The 19,215-nt window shown below is 36.2% G+C and overlaps 2 protein-coding genes across 3 annotated transcripts in view; one reads left to right on the forward strand and one right to left on the reverse strand.

The window, feature by feature from the left end:
- The window catches only part of FGF2 (fibroblast growth factor 2), a 72,465-nt gene extending 61,208 nt beyond the window's left edge, over window positions 1-11,257 (forward strand). Inside the window, 1 exon segment of the mRNA XM_007470734.1 lies at window positions 11,072-11,257. Coding sequence (XP_007470796.1) covers window positions 11,072-11,257 — 186 coding nt within the window.
- Window positions 11,258-11,443: 186 nt separating this feature from the next.
- Window positions 11,444-19,215, reverse strand: part of NUDT6 (nudix hydrolase 6) — a 42,724-nt gene continuing 34,952 nt past the window's right edge. Inside the window, exons 4-5 of one of the 2 annotated variants that reach the window (XM_007470729.1) lie at window positions 16,181-16,235; window positions 11,444-12,115 (exon numbers count right to left, since the gene is read on the reverse strand). In XM_007470729.1, coding sequence (XP_007470791.1) covers window positions 11,718-12,115; window positions 16,181-16,235 — 453 coding nt within the window. In that variant the 3' untranslated portion in view covers window positions 11,444-11,717. The remainder of the gene's footprint in view (window positions 12,116-16,180; window positions 16,236-19,215) is intronic. The other variant, XM_007470728.1, reaches the window with a different exon arrangement.

The raw sequence follows: 19,215 nt of genomic DNA on the forward strand, positions 1-19,215 counted from the left end.
TTTTTAATTGATTTTTTATTGGCGTGTAGTTGATTTACAATGTTGTGCTAGTTTCTGCTGTACAGCAAAGTGAATCAGTTATACATATATCCACTCGTTTTTAGATTCTTTTCCCATATAGGTCATTACAGAGTATTGAGTTCCCTGTGCTATACAATAAGCCCTTATTAGTTATCTATTCTATACATAGTAGTGTGTGTATGTCAACCCCAATGTCCCAGTTTATCCCTCCCCTTTTCCCCCCGATAACTATGTTTGTTTTTTACATCTGTGACTATTTCTGTTCTGTAAATAAGTTCATTTGTACCATTTTTTTTAGATTCCACATATAAGTGATATATTTGTCTTTCTTTGTCTTCACTTACTATATAATTTGTGTCCATCCATGTTGTTGCAAATGGCATTATTTCATTCGTTTTTATGGCTGAGTAATAGTCCATTGTGTATATATGTACCACATCTTCTTTACCCATTCCTGTCGATGGGCATTTAGGTTGCCTCCATGTCATGGCTATTGTAGATAGTGCTGCAGTGAACACTGGAGTGCATGTATCTTCTTTTCAAATTACTGTTTTCTCTGGATATATACCCAGGAGTGGGATTGCTGGATCATATGGTAGCTCTGTTTGTAGTTTCTTAAGGAACCTCCATACTGTTCTCCATAGTGGCTGTATCAATTTACATTCCCACCAACAGTGCAAGAGGGTTCCCTTTTCTCCACACCCTCTCCAGCATTTATTGTTTGAAGATGTTTTGATGATGGCCATTCTAACTGGTGTGAGGTGATACCTCATGGTAGTTTTGATTTGCATTTCTCTAATAATTAGTGATGTTGAACATCTTTTCATGTGCCTCTTGGCCACCTGTATGTGATCTTTGGATTTCTGAAGGGACTGAAACAGACTTACAAAGAATATTCAACCATCTGATTGATCATCTGACAAAGATATATTTAATATATTTATGTGATTTTTGCAGGATAAATAAGTCTCAGTGTAGCGGTGCTCTTTTTTTGTAATAGAATAAATTTTAGAATCCTCTTCAATAGCTAGTATTTTTTGAGTGTACAGTATACTAGATACCATGCTAGGCATTAGGGTTATAAAACTGAATACAAAATGGCCTGTGCCTTTAATAAGTGACAGTCGGGAGAGGCAGAAGTATAAATAAGTATTCGTAATAATGTGTAAGGGGTGGCTTCAGTGTGTTCTATATGTTGCATGTATGCATAGTAATACAGGAAAGGGAGCGATTAAACTTGTCTAGATTGGGAAAAATGACCTACCAAGAGGATTTGACATAATATAGAGGAAGGAGTTTATCAGGCAGTTCGGGAGCAGAGGAACGAAGATCAGGGTATAGATAATTCTAGGACACGGCACAGGCATGGATGCAGAAGGCTTACTAGGGGTTTCTCCAGAATTACAATTCACTACTGCTGGAGTGTAAGGTGCAAAGGCAATAGAAGGTAGAAGGGAAGAGATGAGGCTGGAGAAGCAGGTAAACTGCCTGCTGAAGTACCTGATCGTACCATGCTGCTCTCAGCAGTGGGAAGCCAAAAAGCGTTTTAAGAGACACATGAGATTTGAATTCAAGAAAGAGCTCTCGGCAGCAGCACAGAGGACAGATTTGAGGGGTCCAAGGCTGGTGGAGACAGGCCAGTTAGAAGGCCATGGGAATAGTCCAAGCAAGTGATGATCAGAACCTGGCAGTGACAGGATCAAGAGGATGGAGTAAAGTGCGAGCACTGAGGCTGACCCTAGTTACGAGTCGAGTCGAGGAAAGAGTCAAAGATGACATCCAGGTTTCCAGTTTGGATGAGGAGGTAGATGAGAAAGGGGAAGAGGAAAAGAGCAAGTTCTGGGAAAAGGTAAGACAGGTTCACATTTAGTCTTATCTAGTTTGAGGTGCCTAAGAGAAATTCAGGTGAAGACGTTCGCTACATAGTTGGAGTTAGGGGTCTGGAGTTTAGAGAGGTGTTGTGTTGATTATATAGATTTGGGCGTCATAAGCATATATGCGGTGGCTAAAGCAGGGGAATGGATGAGGTTTCCTAGGCCAAAAAAATATAGCTATGAAAGGCTGACTACTTGGAACTTTCACTTCTTCCACTGTTTTTTTTTTTTCTACCAGCCTGTTGTCAACTCAAGGGATGATGTAATACTTTGGGAATCTACTGAAGTAGCATGTTAAATATTTCCAGGACAGTGAAGCAATGGGTAATTTTGGATGACCTTGACCTTGTAGAGAGAAGAGGGGATAACCCTACTCTTCTCACCTCAGGATGTAACAAAACACAGTGTGAATCACTTTGTCTCCTGCAATAGTGTTGATTTGGCTACTGTCAGACAGTAAAGGTGGTGGAGGAAATGAAAGTAAATACATACAACATTTGCTTCTGTCTCAACTGTGGACAACGCTAGTCAAATTGACACTAGTCAAAATGGTTTTAAAGCTCTAGACTTTGCTATGTCTGTCTTGTGACTTCAGATTGTTACCCTGTGGTTTTCCACTTAAAGAGATTAGAAGATCCAGTAATCTGGTAATCATGGTGGCCCTGTAAGATAGTCACTGGAGGGGTTATTTATCTTGAGAACACAGGCTGGAACACAGGTTCATCTGTAGTGATAAAAATAATTGTCAAAAGTGATGGAAACAGAAGCTACTCTACCTTATTTATTAATTTTTTTTTTTTTTTTAAATTGAAGTATAGTTGATTTACTATGTTGTGTTAGTTTCTGGTGTAGAGCAAAGTGATTCAATTTTAAATATATATATATATTTTTTCATATTCTTTTCCATTATAGGTTATACAAGATATTGAATATAGTTCCTTGTGATATATACACTAGGACTTGTTGTTTATCTATTTTAAACATAGTAGTTTGTATCTGCTAATCCCAAACTCCTAATTTATCCCTCCCCGCTCTTTCTCTTTTGGTAACTATAAATTTGTTTTCTATGTCTGTGAGTCTATTTCTGTAAATAAATGTCAATGGACATTTAGGTTGAGAAGTTACTCTACAGTGAGTCTTTGAAACTACTGGAGTGTGTAAAAGAGGAGACAATTTAAGATACTAGACCTAAAACCTGAGCTGTCTTCTCATTCTTAGAGAATTCTCTACAAGTTAGAATTCAGAGAATTCTGACCTCTTCTCTTGGCACATAGACATTAAGCTTCCCAAACTGTTGATTCTGTACCATCAGAAGCATAAAATGCTCTAAACAGTGTTTTACAATTTCTTCCTTAGCTATAAGATTATGGTCACAGCATTCTATTTAGTCTAAAATATATTTCTGTCCCCTTGGATGTGTGTTAATTCTTCCAGATACAACAGATTTCCTTCAAGCTGGTACAGTAAGAGTTAATTTAGCAGTGCTCAGAAATTTATCACAAACTCTGTAGGGACAAAGCCACAGCTGTTACACATAAATGGAATATTCAGGATTTATCAGTTTTCTTTGAGGAAAGGCACCAGCCAAGATCTAGTTGTTCCAGCTCCCATCACTGGATCTATTCCATGCCAAGGTCACAAGTCAATCTCTAGTCTTACCATTCAATTTGTGTGGCTTGCTGCCTTGCCTCTTCAGCAGCAATCCTCTTTCACATTAGTCTGGGTGGGCTGTGTCAATTTTCAGATGAAAAAGTAAGTGTCCCTAAAACAAGGGACACTTACCCCCAAACCAAGGAGATGGTGTTGGTTCAGGAAGTGGCATATTTTCCTCTGAGTCAGATCCATAGGCACTGAGCTGTCAACAATAGCAACTTTCAGGCAAGAAATTAAAAGTTTTGACCCTTGGCTATTAATAGCATCTGTTCCACTGTTTAATGGGTTGAGATGAATCACTGATGATGAAAGACACTGTAGCCGGGGATGTCAGCAGGGACCTCACTCAGGTGACAATGGGAAGAGACAACTGGCATGTAAAACAGAAAAACAAAACAAAACAACTTTGGGATAAGTCCAGTGTTGTGACCAGTAGCCATCATTTGGGGATGCAGATGTTCCTTATTACCTAGAGACACTGGGGTTTATGAACTTGCATTTGCCAGAGGCAGAATTCTTCCCACTCTTCTACAGGGCCCCATTTCAGACTGCTATGTTATGGCACATCCCTGGGTTCTTCCGCATTTTATCCTGTGTGCGATTCCTACACTGATTTGTAAAACATTATAGTTTCCCCTCAGAAAGAAGAGCATGTGCTGGATAAATAACACATTTTGGTTTCTAAGAGTCAGGTTAGGTTGATTACTACCAGCTGAGAGTATTAAAAAAGACTGTACCATTGTTTTTCTCCAACATCTTCACATATTAATGGCATGATGTATTCAGGCTAAGGGTTTCTCACTGTTTGAAACACTTCTTAAGGGTCTTTACCCTTCTTTGAAGCTAGAAAATATAAATGTTCAAAGAGTAACTATATTTACCTGCCAAAGCCTAAATTTGGAGGCTGAAGTTGAGTCGTTCTTTAATATACAACAGACTCCGTATTCCATTCCATAGCAAAATAAATTTTGTTGCTATGAACAACAGAAGCCCAGGACAAATATTAGGATCTATGATTCCTTCTATGTTCAAAAATTGCATATAATGAGGTTAACTGTAGTCTTAAGTTTAAATCACAAAACAACCTCAGTGTTAGCACTGGTATGAAAAAATCTGCCTGGTCTTTAGCTGCTAGAAAGTTGCACATTGTTTTCTATATTATGCGACAGACTGTGATAACCTAAACAAAACAATTCACTAAGTATTAGAATGTGTGTGATCTCTGTTGATCCGTAAGAGTCAAATATGCAAAAGTTATGTATCGTATCTGAGAATATACATTTAATTACTGTAAAAGTAAAAATTTTTTAACTTATCAAATAACTTTCTTACTTGAGGGGAAATGAAACTTAAAGAGATTTTTGAGGGTTCACTTATACAGAATGGTGATATATACTGATTAAATTTGTCAGAAGAATGCAGTAAAGAAGAATATCATTTTTAAGAGACAAAATACTAGATTAAATGCAAAGGTTACTGCTTAAGAATTACTGCTTCTTCTAGAATCCAATTTTAGAAAATTTTACATAAGCTACATATATATATATTACAATATTAAGATTAAATTTATTTTTAACTTTTTACAATTTGTGTCTTTCTTAGTTTGTTTTGAAATAGTCAACACTGATACTTACACATCATGTCTGTTTTTAATTCTCAGAAGCTGTGTAAGCAAAAGCATTCTTGGACTTATGTTGAGCAAACTCTCTCATAAGCCAAAACTGCAAAATCAAAGTACTGTAAAAGAATAAACAATCCAGAAAGCAGAGCATGGGGGAGTGAGCATAAGGGTCAATCGAACATTTAGCAGTGCACGAGAATTCTGAGGCCAACACACAGGGACAGGGGACGGCGGGGGGCGGCAGGGGGAGGAGAATGTACTCTGGTTCTTATTCTCTCACAGTATGCCAGGGCTTTAAGATTGCTTTAAAGGCTTAAAAATTGTTAGAGATTGGGAGGGATCTTAAAGATCATCTAATCCAGTCTTATTTTACAGATGAGATGAGAAAAGTAAGGCTCAGAGCAGTTAAGTGGCTCGCTCAAAGATGCAAGATAGTTAGGGATCAAGGCAAGACTGGAACCCAGGTTTCCTGGCTCATAAGGATCCTCGCAGATGTTGTTAGGATAGTCAGACTCTTGCAATGGGCCAACTGGCTTAGTTTCCTCAGGGACTAAATTAGTGCATAAAATTAGACTATGTATTTCAGTAGTTAGGTTGGATTTTCCTTGGTCTTAGTTCCTTTGTTCTTATTTAGATTTTGCAGTGCCACTGAATGGTATTTTTACTGTAACCTATATAAAAGTTCCATTTATTCATTAATTTAGTAAATATTTATTGATCACTATGTGCCAGGCACTGATATAGCAATGGAATAGAAGAAAAACAACAGAAGAAAATCTCCACCCACCTGGCATTTATAGTATGGTGAAATAAAGTGGATATGTATATATAAATAAATGATCTGTATTTGGATGTTGTAGAGCACAGAAATGAATGAGATGCTTTTAAAACCCTCATAGTGTAACTAGAGTTACTAAATTCAGTTACTTGAGATTCTTTTTTTGTGGTCATACTTGTAGCCCTAAGGTCAGGGTTTTTTTAAAAATAAATTTTGATTTTAGAATAGGTTTACAGAAAAGTTGTGAAGATGCAGTACAGAGAGTTTCTGTATACTCCACACCCAGCTTCTCCTATTAACATGTTACATTAGTATGGTACACCTGTCACGACTATTGATACATCATTATTAGCTGAAGTTCACACTTTATTCATATTTCCTTAATTTTTACCTCATGTCCTTTTTCTGTTCCAGGATACCACATTTAGTCATCATGTTTTTATAGTCTCCCTTAGGTCATGACATTTCCTTAGACTTTCCTTTTTTTGATTACTTTGACAGTTTGAGGACTACTGGTCAAGTATTTGTTAGAAGGTCTTTCAGTTTGCCTGATGTTTTCCTCATGATTAGACGTGGGTTATGAGTGTTTGGGAGGTAGATCACAGAGGTAAAGTACTATTTTCATTGTATCGTTTCAGGGAACATGCTTATCACTAATAATACTAACCCTGGTCAGCTGGCTGAGGCAGTGTTTGTCTCCACTGTAAAGTTACTGCTGTTTTCCCCTTTCCATACTGTATTTGGAAGAAAGTCACTATACACAGTCTACGTTTAAGAGATGGGAGTGGGGCGGGGGAGGTTTATGCTCCGTCTCGTTGAGGAGGAAGTATCTGCATAAATTATTTGGAATTCTTCTGTATGAGAAACAACTTCTTTTATTTAGTTAATCATGTATATCAGTATATATGCATGGATATTTATTTTGTACTTTGGGTTATAATCCCAAACTGTATTATTTTGTTGTTCAAATTGTTTCAGCTTTGGCTCTTGGGAGCTTTTTCATTTGGCTCCTGTATTCTTTGACATACCCCAGTCAATGTGGGGTTTTTTGAGCACTTCCTTATTTCATGTCCTCTAAGAGTGCTCATCTTGTATATTCCCTACTCCAGCCCAGAATGAGCCATTTCTCTAAGGAGGCTTGGTTCCTTCTACTGGAAAATGGTATCAGAAACCAAGATCTGGGCGTGCTTGTTGCTACCGAGGTGTGTCTGCTTCCAGGCCTTCTTATCTGACCAAGCAAGGAATATAGGCATATACCAACCTGGGTGTGTGTGTGTGTGTGTGTGTGTGTGTGTGTGTGTGTGTGTGTGTGGGTGTGTGTGTGTGTGTGTGTGTGTGTGTGTGTAGACACACACACACACACACACACAACTATAAATATTTCTATATTTAACCATCTGTAGCTGATGTTATCCAACCCTAATCCAACAGTATCACATGAACTATTTTAGCCTTCCCTGCTGGCTTGTCTGTAACTACCCACTCCAATAGTGAGAAACCTGGTTCCTACCATTTCCTAGGGTCATTATGTATAAATATATCACATCAGTTTACTTTCTTTCTTTTTGAAATTTCAAAGTAAATTAAATATATAGACAGAATACAAATCAAACTATTTAAAATGTTGATTATGCTTTTTCAAACTCTATTTGATTCTTTCCTATTCAGATCCTCCTACAACGGGTCAAATTTCCAGCACCATCTTTAAAATCATTAGCATCACTGTTATCAGTATCAACAAATGGTTATTGTGCCCCTTATATAGGACCATAAGCTAAGCTAGTTCATGTGGATAATGTTCAGGCAAGTCTTTAGGTATGGCCTACCACTGATGCATGACAGATTTATATTACTCTCATACATGTACATCTACATTCTTTTTTAGATTCCACACCTTTTAGGATTGAGAATATGGCTTATTGGAATTATTGTAACTTAAAACACTTCTCAGCATTCCAAATAAATTAGTACTTTTCAAGTTCCGTAAGAGGGAAAGAAGGTTAAGTGATTTGTCTCTTGCAGAGTATGTGCTCAGTAAACACTCTTTATCTCCTTTAGGACATCTAATATTTACCTCAAACTCAACATGTCCAAAACTGAATTCCTAATCTTTCTCTATAAAACCTGTTCCCCCTTATAGCTTTCCCCATCTCAGCAAGTCCATCATCTAGAACATAAACTTCAGTGCCACCCTTGATTCCTCTATATCTTACACTGCACATCTGATCTGTCAGGAAACTGTGTTGACTCTACTTTCAGAATACATCCAGAAGCAGACAGCTTCTTACCATCTCTGCTGCTACCACCGTGGTCTGAGTCTCCCTCTCTGTCTAGGTTACTGAGCAAGCCTCTAATGGGTATATCTGTATCTGCATCTGCCTTTGGCCCAGAGTAATCTTGACAGCCAGAGTAATCCTGGAAAAATGTCAGATCATGCTCAAAAGTCTACAATGGCTTTTCAATTTCTCAGGATAGAAGCCAAAATACTTACAATAGACTATAAATCTCCTATCTCATTACCTCTCTGACTTCATTTCCTTTCCCCTTCAGACCCTCTGCTTCATTTACACTGGCCTTGCTGCCCTTGGCATGATCCTGTTGTAGGGATTTTACACTGGCTTTTCCCTCTGTCTGCTTGGGATGCTGTTCTCTGGTATCTGGAGGCTTAACTCCAGCTCCTTCAGGTTTTTGCTCAAATATCAGTTTCTCAGTGGAGCCTACTGTGGCCATGCTATTTACTACTGCAGCCTAATCTGTACCCACACCATCCCCCATCCCTCTTATCCTCTCAGTTTTACTTTTTCCCATAGGATTTATCGTATTTTAGCATACAATTTATTCAATTATGCTTACTGCTTATTTTGTGTCTCCCCCAGTGTGAATCTGACCAGCACAAAGGCAAGGATCTTTGTTCAGTTTTGTTCACTGATGTATCCCAGTGCCTAGAAGAAAAAAATTACGTTAAATGAATAAATGCATTATTTGAGCTGTGTGCTTCCTGTATCCCAAAATTATTCTTAAATTTAAAAAAATAAAGGAAAATATAATTTGATGAAAAGGTGTCAGATGGATACATGGGCAAAGGGTATCCACAATCTGAAATAAGTTACTAAGAGCCTTGAGTTTTATTTATTTATTCTCCCTATTTATTATTTTTTTTTGGAGTATAGTTGCTTTAAAATGTTGTTAGTTTTTGCTGTGCAGCAAAGTGAATCAGCTACACGTATACATATATCCCCTCTTTTCTGGATTTCCTTCCCATTTAGGTCACCACAGAGCACTGAGTAGAGTTCCCTGTGCTATACAGTCGCTTCTCATTAGTTATCTGTTTTATACACAGTAGTGTATATATGTCAATCCTAGTCTCCTGATCTATGAGCCTTGAGTTTTAGATTCCTCATTTGTTAATGAGTATATATGATACATTATGTCAGAGGATTGTTGTGGTATTTAAATACAATGATATGCATGAGAGCAGTCAATAACCATGAATTAAGGGATTTCCCAGCTCCTGGGCCTATATAAAATAAGGCTTGAAGGCAAGGTACAATTTGTTATAAGCCTTTAGAAGCTACTTACCCACGTCCTCTGTGATGTCCTCTGAAGATCTCCTTTTCTCTTAAGTTTGAAATGGTGAGCAGTTAAACATTGAGTATAGGAAAAAAGCTCTGTGAATATGTTTATAAAGGTTAAAAAAATTACACTGCATCAGTTTTTAACAGGATTATTGACATCACAACCAATGAAGATGATTTGTAAACTTAGGATGGAGAGAACTGAAAATTGCTTAAAATGGGATGTTAGATGCATGCTTTTATTGAGACTGAATTTTGGCTCTACTACCCATTAAAAAAATGCAGTTTGTTTTCAAGTGCACATCAGCTGTTCAGTAAACTTACAGGTCTGAATGTTCAGCACAGATGCACAATTTCCTTCTCTCCCCTCTGTAAAAAGGTACAAGTAACCTCTGTTTAGAAAACAAAAACTTGTGGTTTCCATATGTATCAATATTATCCACTTAATCCCTGGTACTATTTCTTTTCTCTAAAATACTAGCAACTGGCTGAGAAGGCAAATATTACTGGCATGGTATGTATCCCAGTTGGCCAAGCATTATAGGGAGTGCTAACTAGCAAGGTGGGGCACCCTGTAGGCTGACTGAACACCAAAAAATGAGCATATCAACGTCCTGAGGATAACTGACTGATGTGGTTTAGGTCTATTTCTGGGAAATTAGCCCATGAAGCTCAATGCTGACCTTTCACGTTATCTTTATGATTACATGACTTTTCCTTTCACTCTTTACTTTTCGACTCCTGACCTTAAACCTGGCATAGAGAAAGAGGAAGATTTTTATTGGTGGCACTAAAAAATGACAAGATAAAGTAAAACAGGTTAACTTCCGTTAACAAAGGAAGCACAATAATTTCACCAAAGGTAGCAAGTATTGGCTACAGAGTATCCGTGCCATTGTTATTACATTTGAATCTCTTTGAAAATCATGAGACAGTCCTGGGTATCGTATAGTTGGGTCCTTGTGCAGTGTATGCTTCTTTGTAAGGCCACCTGTGATTTATTTGCACTTAAGTTACTTTCTTAGTAAGTTACAAAAGAAAATGAGCAAACTAGATAAGTTTGCATTTCAGTTTTTAAAAGTTCAGTTAACAGTAGTCAAAACATTAAAGCCAAGTAAATATCCAGTAAAATTCTTATCTCTAGAAGCCGACTATAGGAGCTATTAATCACTTTTAGATCTTTCTTGTTACTGGATATATGTCTCTTTTGGAGACCACTGAAATCTATGTTCATGGGATGTTTCAAGTCTGAGCCAGTGTGGTTCCTACACCACCTGTGTGCTCCTGCTGCCTAGCACCTGACCTGTCCATCGTGGGGCTGGAGAATGGTCCTTGGACTGCTCCTCTGAAGAAATGTGCTTGAAACTGTCCTACTGATACGCTGTGTTCCTGTCCTTTGTCTTTCTGCAGACTCAGATTGTGTCAGATTTTGGCCTGTTGAGTCTCACTAGTTTGATTGTCCTGCTGAACCCAAAGCACTGTGTACTGTCATTAAATATTTAACATGAAAAGTATGACAACAACTACTAATTTTTCCTTTGTTTTTCAGAAATGTGTTACAGACGAGTGTTTCTTTTTTGAACGATTGGAATCTAATAACTACAATACTTACCGGTCAAGGAAATACTCCAGTTGGTATGTGGCACTGAAGCGAACTGGGCAGTATAAACTTGGACCCAAAACAGGACCTGGGCAGAAAGCTATACTTTTTCTTCCAATGTCTGCTAAGAGCTGATCTTAATGGCAGCATCTGATCTCATTTCATATACCTCATGAAAGAAGAGGTATATTTTAGAAATTTGTTGATGAAAGGAAAAGAAAAATGTATACAGCTATCTGCTCAGTTTACGTAACTGGTCAGATAACCTTGTATCTAACAGTAAAATATTTAACCATTGCCTTAGTAAAACAACAACAAAAATTCCTGGAATATGCATAGACTTCCACTTTTTATATAGAATTTGCCTTTATCCAGTGAAGCTTACTTATAGCTACAATCTTTTTCATACATTTGCTTCATTTGAAAAGAGGCTTTTAAAATGCGCATACGTACAAACAAGTTTTCTTCATGGAAATCATAGACATTTAAGTCAGATATTTAGTTAACCCAAATGCCCACTACTTCTTATAACATGGCACACATTAATCTACAGGTACAATTTACTTAAACATTTTAAAACCATGTAAATATAAATTTAATCCATGCCTGTCATAGTTTTATAACTGTCTGGCAGTTCCTTGTGATAGATTTTATAGAACAAGCCTGTGTAAACTGCTGGAAGTTCTTCCATGGTCAGATCAATCTGGTCAAACCCTTCTCTGTATCCATACAGCAGCAGCCTAGCAACTCTGCTGGTGATCGGAGTTGTATTTTCAGTCTTGACTAGGTCACTGAGATCCATCCACTCACACCTTAAGCATTCACGCTGGCAAAAATTTATGGTGAATGAATATGGCTTTAGGCGGCAGATAATATACATATCTGACTTTCCAAAAGCTCCAGGATGGGTGTGCTGTTGCCGAATACTCAGGAGGGACCTGAATTCTGACTTTATACCAGTCTCTTCAAAAACTTCTCGAACTGCTGTATCTCCTACATAGAAGAAAATGTACAAATCAATAAGGATCACATTTTTAGGAATTTAATCTTCAAAGATTTTCAAGAAGCATTTTCTAAATGCTCAAAAAGCACAACTTTACCCTAGGAAAATAAAGTTTTCAATGTAAACTCTTTGTCTTACTGGACATCCTGAAGTACCGAAGTATTTTCTTACCAATGTATGTATATCTAAGAAACTTTTGAAATACTGAATATTTCTTTGGCTGCTACTTGCAGGCTTACCCACTTATATATATATTTTGGGAGTCACATTTAAAAAAATTCTTCCTGCTTTATTTCCCCAGAGGTGAAAACATAGGTTGCAAGGCTGCAGTTAATATTCCTACGTATTTTTTCATTATTATCCTGTTCCTGATTACCCAAATTTATAAACATCAGAATTGAGAAAAAGTGATCCACTCTTCTTTATAAAAGTCTGGAGAGCTACAGAATGTACTGAACTATGAAATGATTCAACTCTCCCCTGGTCTCTCCTGGGACTGTCAAGCCTTTGAAGTCATACAGCTGTGAGTGGAATCCCACCGTCGTTAATTTTTGGCATTTTCTTTGTTTCCTGCAATTTCAAAGAACTTGGACTCATTCCTCCAACAGCAAAATGCTGTAGTCATTTCATCAGAAGTTTTCAAAAAACTTGCAATTTACAGAATTTTATAATACAACTAGGGTTTTCACATTTTATAAGGTTGATTTTTCAATAATATGCAAATTTCTGGGACAGGATTTTTATTGCCATTAACTTATTTTTGTGGCTGCTTTTTCTAAATATCCAGATGAACCTCCTACATGGGATTTCTCTAATTTTATGATGCTCTGTCATTGTCTCCCAAAGTGTTTTATGAGAAGCCCCTAAAAAAGCTGCCTTCCTTGCCTATTTGCTGGGAAGCTTCACAATTGCCACAGGTACAAATTTTTGTTCAACTACCCTTTAATGCCTCCATTTTCTTGTTTGTCAAATTGTCAATTATATTTGTCTTCTTAATAGTCCTACTAGTGAGGAATAGGCAAGGAAGAGCAAGTCGTTGAAAGAAAAAACAATGTCTCAATGTTTTTTCTGATAAACAGCTCTGGAAATATGCACAGGAAAAGTGTTTAATATATAAGACGTTTGTCTGCCATACTTGAATTATATGTGGACTTCCCTTATAATTGAGATTTGCCTTAGGTCAAACATGGTTAGAAATTATATTTTTAAACTGAAAATATAAAAGAAGAATTTATATGTTAAGGAAAACTTGCCTTAATAAGAAAGATAATTTTTAGTAGTATACGTTTGTTATTAAATTTGTTAAAGATTGTGGCAGTAGTCTTAAGTTTTACATGTCATTTGCTGATCTGACTTAAAAATTGTTTAAATGTTTATTTTTATTCTTTAAACACTTTGAAAAATGACCATGGGGGTCTTGTTTAAAACAGCTTTTAGCAACACTAATCAAGAGTTTGGCATTTAGTTTCTGAGTCTGGCCTGTTGGTGTGTTATGGAAGCACAGGACGGGGCTGGTGAGCGAAATCTGCCCTGCTCAGCAGTCACCACAGCAGTTGATTCAAAATTGGTGCTGCCTGGGTAGTTTGATCCGTTTAATTTGAATCCATGATATTGACTAGACTAATAAGTGCTTTTGTATCTAGAAGAACCCCTTCCATCTTAAGATTGAAATCTCTTCTCCAAAGATTTTACCATGAATTTAAAGATTTTTCTATCTAGATAAAGTGCTTTATTCTCGTGTACCTTTATTATTTTAATGTACTATAAGCTAAATTGAAATAACTTTTATAGGTTTGAAGAACATAGGAAAAACCAAGAGGGTTTTGTTTTTATTTTTGCTCGTTGAAAGATATGTTTAAAAACGTCATAGTGTTTTGTTTAGTTAAAGGACAATAATGAAATGGAATTTATATTTGTTATTTCTATTTTCTAATATTTAATAGGATTAGATTGAAATAAAATAAAAGGAAAAACTGTGCAGAATATGGGTTTTTCTGGTGTTTCCCTCTGACTCTGGTACACTAATGAACTCTGATCAGACCCCCCCTGCTTTAAAGACCTTTAGCTATGCAGGGATGCTCTTCCTGTCAGTGGTAATGAGATTGTTTTTCAGGAAGGCAGCTTCTCCATTTTTAACCTTGTACATGTATTGTACTCTTAGGGTATTATATTATATGAAAACCTAAGGACTGCATTCTATTTTGTATACACCCCCTTAATGTTCTGCCTTTTTTTTAAGCACTACGGACAATAGTGCTTCATTTACCTAGTAGTATCAAAGAATGAATGACTCCAAACAAATGTGCTTCTCAGTTAACTACTGTTTACTGCTTAAGAGCCAATATGAATGTTTGCACATTTGTGATGGCAGTATACCTGAAGTATATTACATACTTTCCTAAAAACAGAGCTTAAAGAAAATAATTTAAATAATTCCTGGAAGATTTGGCTTCATCATTAAGAATACTCTATTATTGTACTGTTACAAAATAGAAATGCCCTCTGTACATAGTCTTCTAGATCTCTACTGTCAGTTACCATTTCTAGCTGCTTTCAGGGTTTTATCAGTTCTGAGGCAAAGCTTCAATTTATACTACTCCTAGGTAGTGTGGTGAATGCCAATTGCTGCTTTTTCTTACTTCCACATGGTGAGGTGTATACACGATCTCTGAATAGGTGGGTGGTTGTGACAACCACAAACACAAAAAAAGTAGTGAATTCCTAATAATATGGACTTGAAGTGTTCTGGAGTACACTCAAACCTACAATTATACACATTTGGCTTGAAAATGTGTTTCTCCATTTAAATATATCTGAAACTCAGACTATCCATAAAAACTCAAATGAGAAAAGTCAATTCATTTGAGAAGGCAAGACTCAGAAGAGGAAGCTACACAAACCTTCTCCTGTAGACTGCTGTTTGCCCAGTATCAACTGGATAAGGATGTAAAACATAAACTTAACTAGTTCACATGATGTCATATCACATAAGGAGAGTGAGATAATCGGGAGTTCTAGAATAAATGCCCTTCTCTTTCAACAGTTGCACCACTACAAAATCCTTTTTATTTCAACAGAAGTCCTAGCAAACTCTAAGCAAAAGGTAAGTACCTAAAAAACAAAATTTGCTATGGATATATCTGAATGTAGTGAATTTACTTATAGGATATTAGGAGTTGACTCTATACTATGTATAGGGCATTTTTAATTTGTGGAACATTAAAATAAATCGTTTCAAGTATATATATATATATTTAAAATACTTAAAAATAGTTTAGGACATTGCCTTCATATAATGATGGCTAAAGAGACTAGGGGACATACATATTGAGGAAAAAGTCATAGACAAATAATACTGATATGAAATGAGTTGATTTATTATGATAGGGATGGCACTTGACCCAATGGTTTAAGGAATAGGTAGGAAAACTCAGTTTCTATTCTTTCCTTCCTGTAAAATCCTGACATAATGAGCTCAGTAAATTGTTTTAGGAAGTTCTCTCTCATTTCAGACTTTCTCATGAGACATTTTACTATGTTTTGGCTTTCTGACTATCCAAAATAAACAGTAGATAAAATTTTCATAAACAAGAATTATGTCACCACTGTTCTATAACTGACTTTATAAATAATTATTTCACAATTCATTTAAAAGTTACTCTTCATCCTTGTGTGATAGAATGCTCAAGAATTTGTTTTATCATAGTTTAATTCCAACAATTTTAGTTATATTCAAAATAACCCTTAATGCTAAACTTGACTGATGTGCATCCAAAGCTTCTCATTTTCAAGCAAATTAATCTAGAAGCAGTCCTAAGCAGAAAAACAGGTGTTATGCTCCTAATGGTATTATTTATAACAATGAAATAAGTTGTAATATTAGAAGTTTTGCTGCTAATTTTATATCATCCCTGAAGTAACTTCACTGAAATTTTCTGACTTAGTCTAAACCAATTAGAAAAGTTAAAATCTTATTCTCAGCTCTACAGCAAGACAGTAAACACATGAATTTCCTCAACATTTTCAAGTCAATTAAAGATACGTAATATACACACCAATATCTTCTCCAGGCTCTGACAGGCCTCCTGGAAACTTCCACGTATTTTTCAACTGCAGTATAAAATCAGAAAATAAAGTTAACATACCTTTTATTCACTAACATACACAAACACACACAGATACCACAAAATTTACTCATAATTGGTCAAGGTGGTTGAGAATTTATTTTTTGGTAATTACACGCAAATTTTTTTCAGCTTCCTTCCTCACGCCTCCCTTCTTTTTAGGGATAACTGGTGACTTGTGAAACTTTTTCCCACCTTTTTCTTCAGGAACTAGAAGTGGTTTTGTTTGGTTAATGTGATAAATTCTGTATGAGTGAAACAGTAGGGGGGGGAAACATCTACTGAATTTGTGTAGTTAAAAAAATTTTGCTGCTAGTTTATTAAAAAATAGAGGAATCTTACTGATGCTGCTATAAATAAGTAGAAAATACAGTATAAATTTAATCACTAAAGTATGCTACTTTTAATTTTCACATTTACTTTCTGTATTGTGTCTAATCAGATATGTTCATCTTAAGATTTCTCTTATTCTCTGTCTTAATGATTTTATGTACAAATGTAACTGCTTTTCATGGGAAGTGTGAATAAAATTGATTAGTTTAAGTTTGTGGCTTTTTGTATATCATTTCTTTTTTTGATGGGGAGGGGCAGGTGGGAAGATCTGATCTAGGAATAGGGATAAATGTGGAAAATTTATTTTAAATAATTCTGAAGTGACATGGGACAATATTCTTATGGCTGACATGATTATGTTTTCCTGTTAGGATTCTGTTGTATCAATCCATCACCATGATAAAAGCTGAAGAATGAGAAATTATGACATCCTCATAAAGGTACTGCAGCTTGGAGCCAGTACACCTCATACTCTTCATTCATAAAACAAGTTTATGGACCTTTACTAGTGTGCTTTGTGACCCACTCATTTCCTGTGCAAGAGCTTCTTAAAGAATGTGTCATTTCCCAACTATGCTAGGTTGGAGCCCAGTGGCATGGTTCCCAGAGTTTCCACAGACTTGATTATGTGGGTACAGAATTGAGGCTTACCACCCTTCTGTGTCTGGCTCAGACTTGAGATTAACTTATAAAGCATATTATGTTTTACTTTTTTAATGTAGAAATATATCTCTAAGAATATCTCAACATTAAATGTACTGTCTTTGGGGTTCCATTTTGAAATTGTTCCAGAAGCAATGTTTCTACAAAAACTATGCAGTCTTTTTGTCTGCTGGTATATTAAACTTCACCACCATAAATTGTTTCTAACAAAAGATGTTATAATAGGGCAAACAATTCTCCAAAACAAAATCAACTTAAAAAAATCTTTACCTAGACTTGATTATAAATAATTGGAAACTGTTGGTTAAATTTGGAGATATGAACTTATTAGAAGGGGAAAATGCTAGCTATAAGGATTGAAAACAGCTCACACACATTTGATTTTGATTATTTCATAAACCTTAGGTACGGAAAGATTATTTTTACGCTGGTGATTAGTTTGCGATATTTTCTGGCATCAATTAGGTTTAAAGAGCTTATTTTAAAACAGCTTCCTCCTCCCCAAAAGCTTGAGCTTACAGTTAGTTCTAAGTGGTAGGTTGAGAGGCCTAAGTTTGAAAAACCTGGTTAATATTGTAGATATGATAGATCAGTGGAGGGACAAGTAGGTCTTCTTTTTTTTTTACGTTAAAAAATACTCCCACTAGGGCTTCCCTGGTGGCGCAGTGGTTGAGAGTCCGCCTGCCGATGCAGGGGACGCCGGTTCGTGCCCCGGTCCAGGAAGATCCCACATGCCGTGGAGCGGCTGGGCCTGTGAGCCATGGCCGCTGAGCCTGCGTGTCCGGAGCCTGTGCTCCGCAATGGGAGAGGCCACAACAGTGAGAGGCCCGCATACCGCAAAAAAAAAAAAAAAAAAACTCCCACTAGCTGGGTTTAGCAATATAATAAGTAATAATAATAAATATTACTAGGTAATTTATATTGAATGTCCACTATGTTCCAGACACTATGCTAAATGCTTTAATAATTATATACATTTAAACTTTATAGTAACCCCACAAGAAACTATTACTGTTCCCATTTTTATTTTTTTCCATTTTTTTTATTGAAGTATAGTTGATTTACAATATTGTGTTACAGCAAAGTGACAAGTGTACAGCAAAGTGATTCAGTTATACATATATTTTTTTCAGATTATTCTCCATTATAGGTTATTATAAGATACAGTTCCCTGTGCTATATAGTGAATCCTTACTGCTTATTGTTCCCATTTTAGAAGTGATGAAACTGAGGACAAATAGGTTAAATAATTTACCTGGAGTGACACAGTGTGTAGCAAAACTCACAGTTAAAATCCAGGCAATCTGATTCTAATCATCTTTTAAGAAATTTAAAAAGTTGGTTTGCTATTTTCATACTAATTCTTTACCACTATTTGCTGCTTTTTCATTTATCTTTTGATCTTCAGATCTCATTGGAACATTCTATATAAACCCAACCAGAATCTGTATCTTAGTCTTACATTCCTCCAGGGTTTGTGAATTTGAACTAAAACCTAGTTTGGTATCAAACGTCTTTGTATCTACCTCTTGCCTGTGAGTTCCCTATCAAGAATCATTTGGCATGAGATTTATTACTCTGCTAGTGATTTACTGTTACTCCACTAGTGATCTGCTATTACTCTAACACTTCCAGTATATTGTTTCATAGGGAAAAATTACTGAGGAAGGGGTAAGGTTGGGTTTTGAATATGAACAGTAACCCATAGTTTCTGTTTTCGTCTTTGTTCTCCCTTCCAATAAAAGACAAAACATCTCTATGCTTCAAGTGTAAAATTCCAAGATCCTTTTCTCCCTAATCTTAAAAAAGGAACTTTCCACTCTCTTCTAAAAGAAATAATCTACTCAGACATTCTCTTGCCTCTTTGCTTGTTGGGTCCTACCCAACCGTCACATATATGAACCCTCCCTGCTTTGAGTTAGTCAGGTCATCTAGTTCCTGAAGCATATCTGATCTGATTTTTACATACT

Source organism: Lipotes vexillifer, unplaced genomic scaffold (assembly GCF_000442215.2).
Source record: "Lipotes vexillifer unplaced genomic scaffold, Lipotes_vexillifer_v1.1 scaffold1276, whole genome shotgun sequence".
In the NCBI taxonomy this organism is placed as follows: Eukaryota; Metazoa; Chordata; class Mammalia; order Artiodactyla; family Lipotidae; genus Lipotes; species Lipotes vexillifer.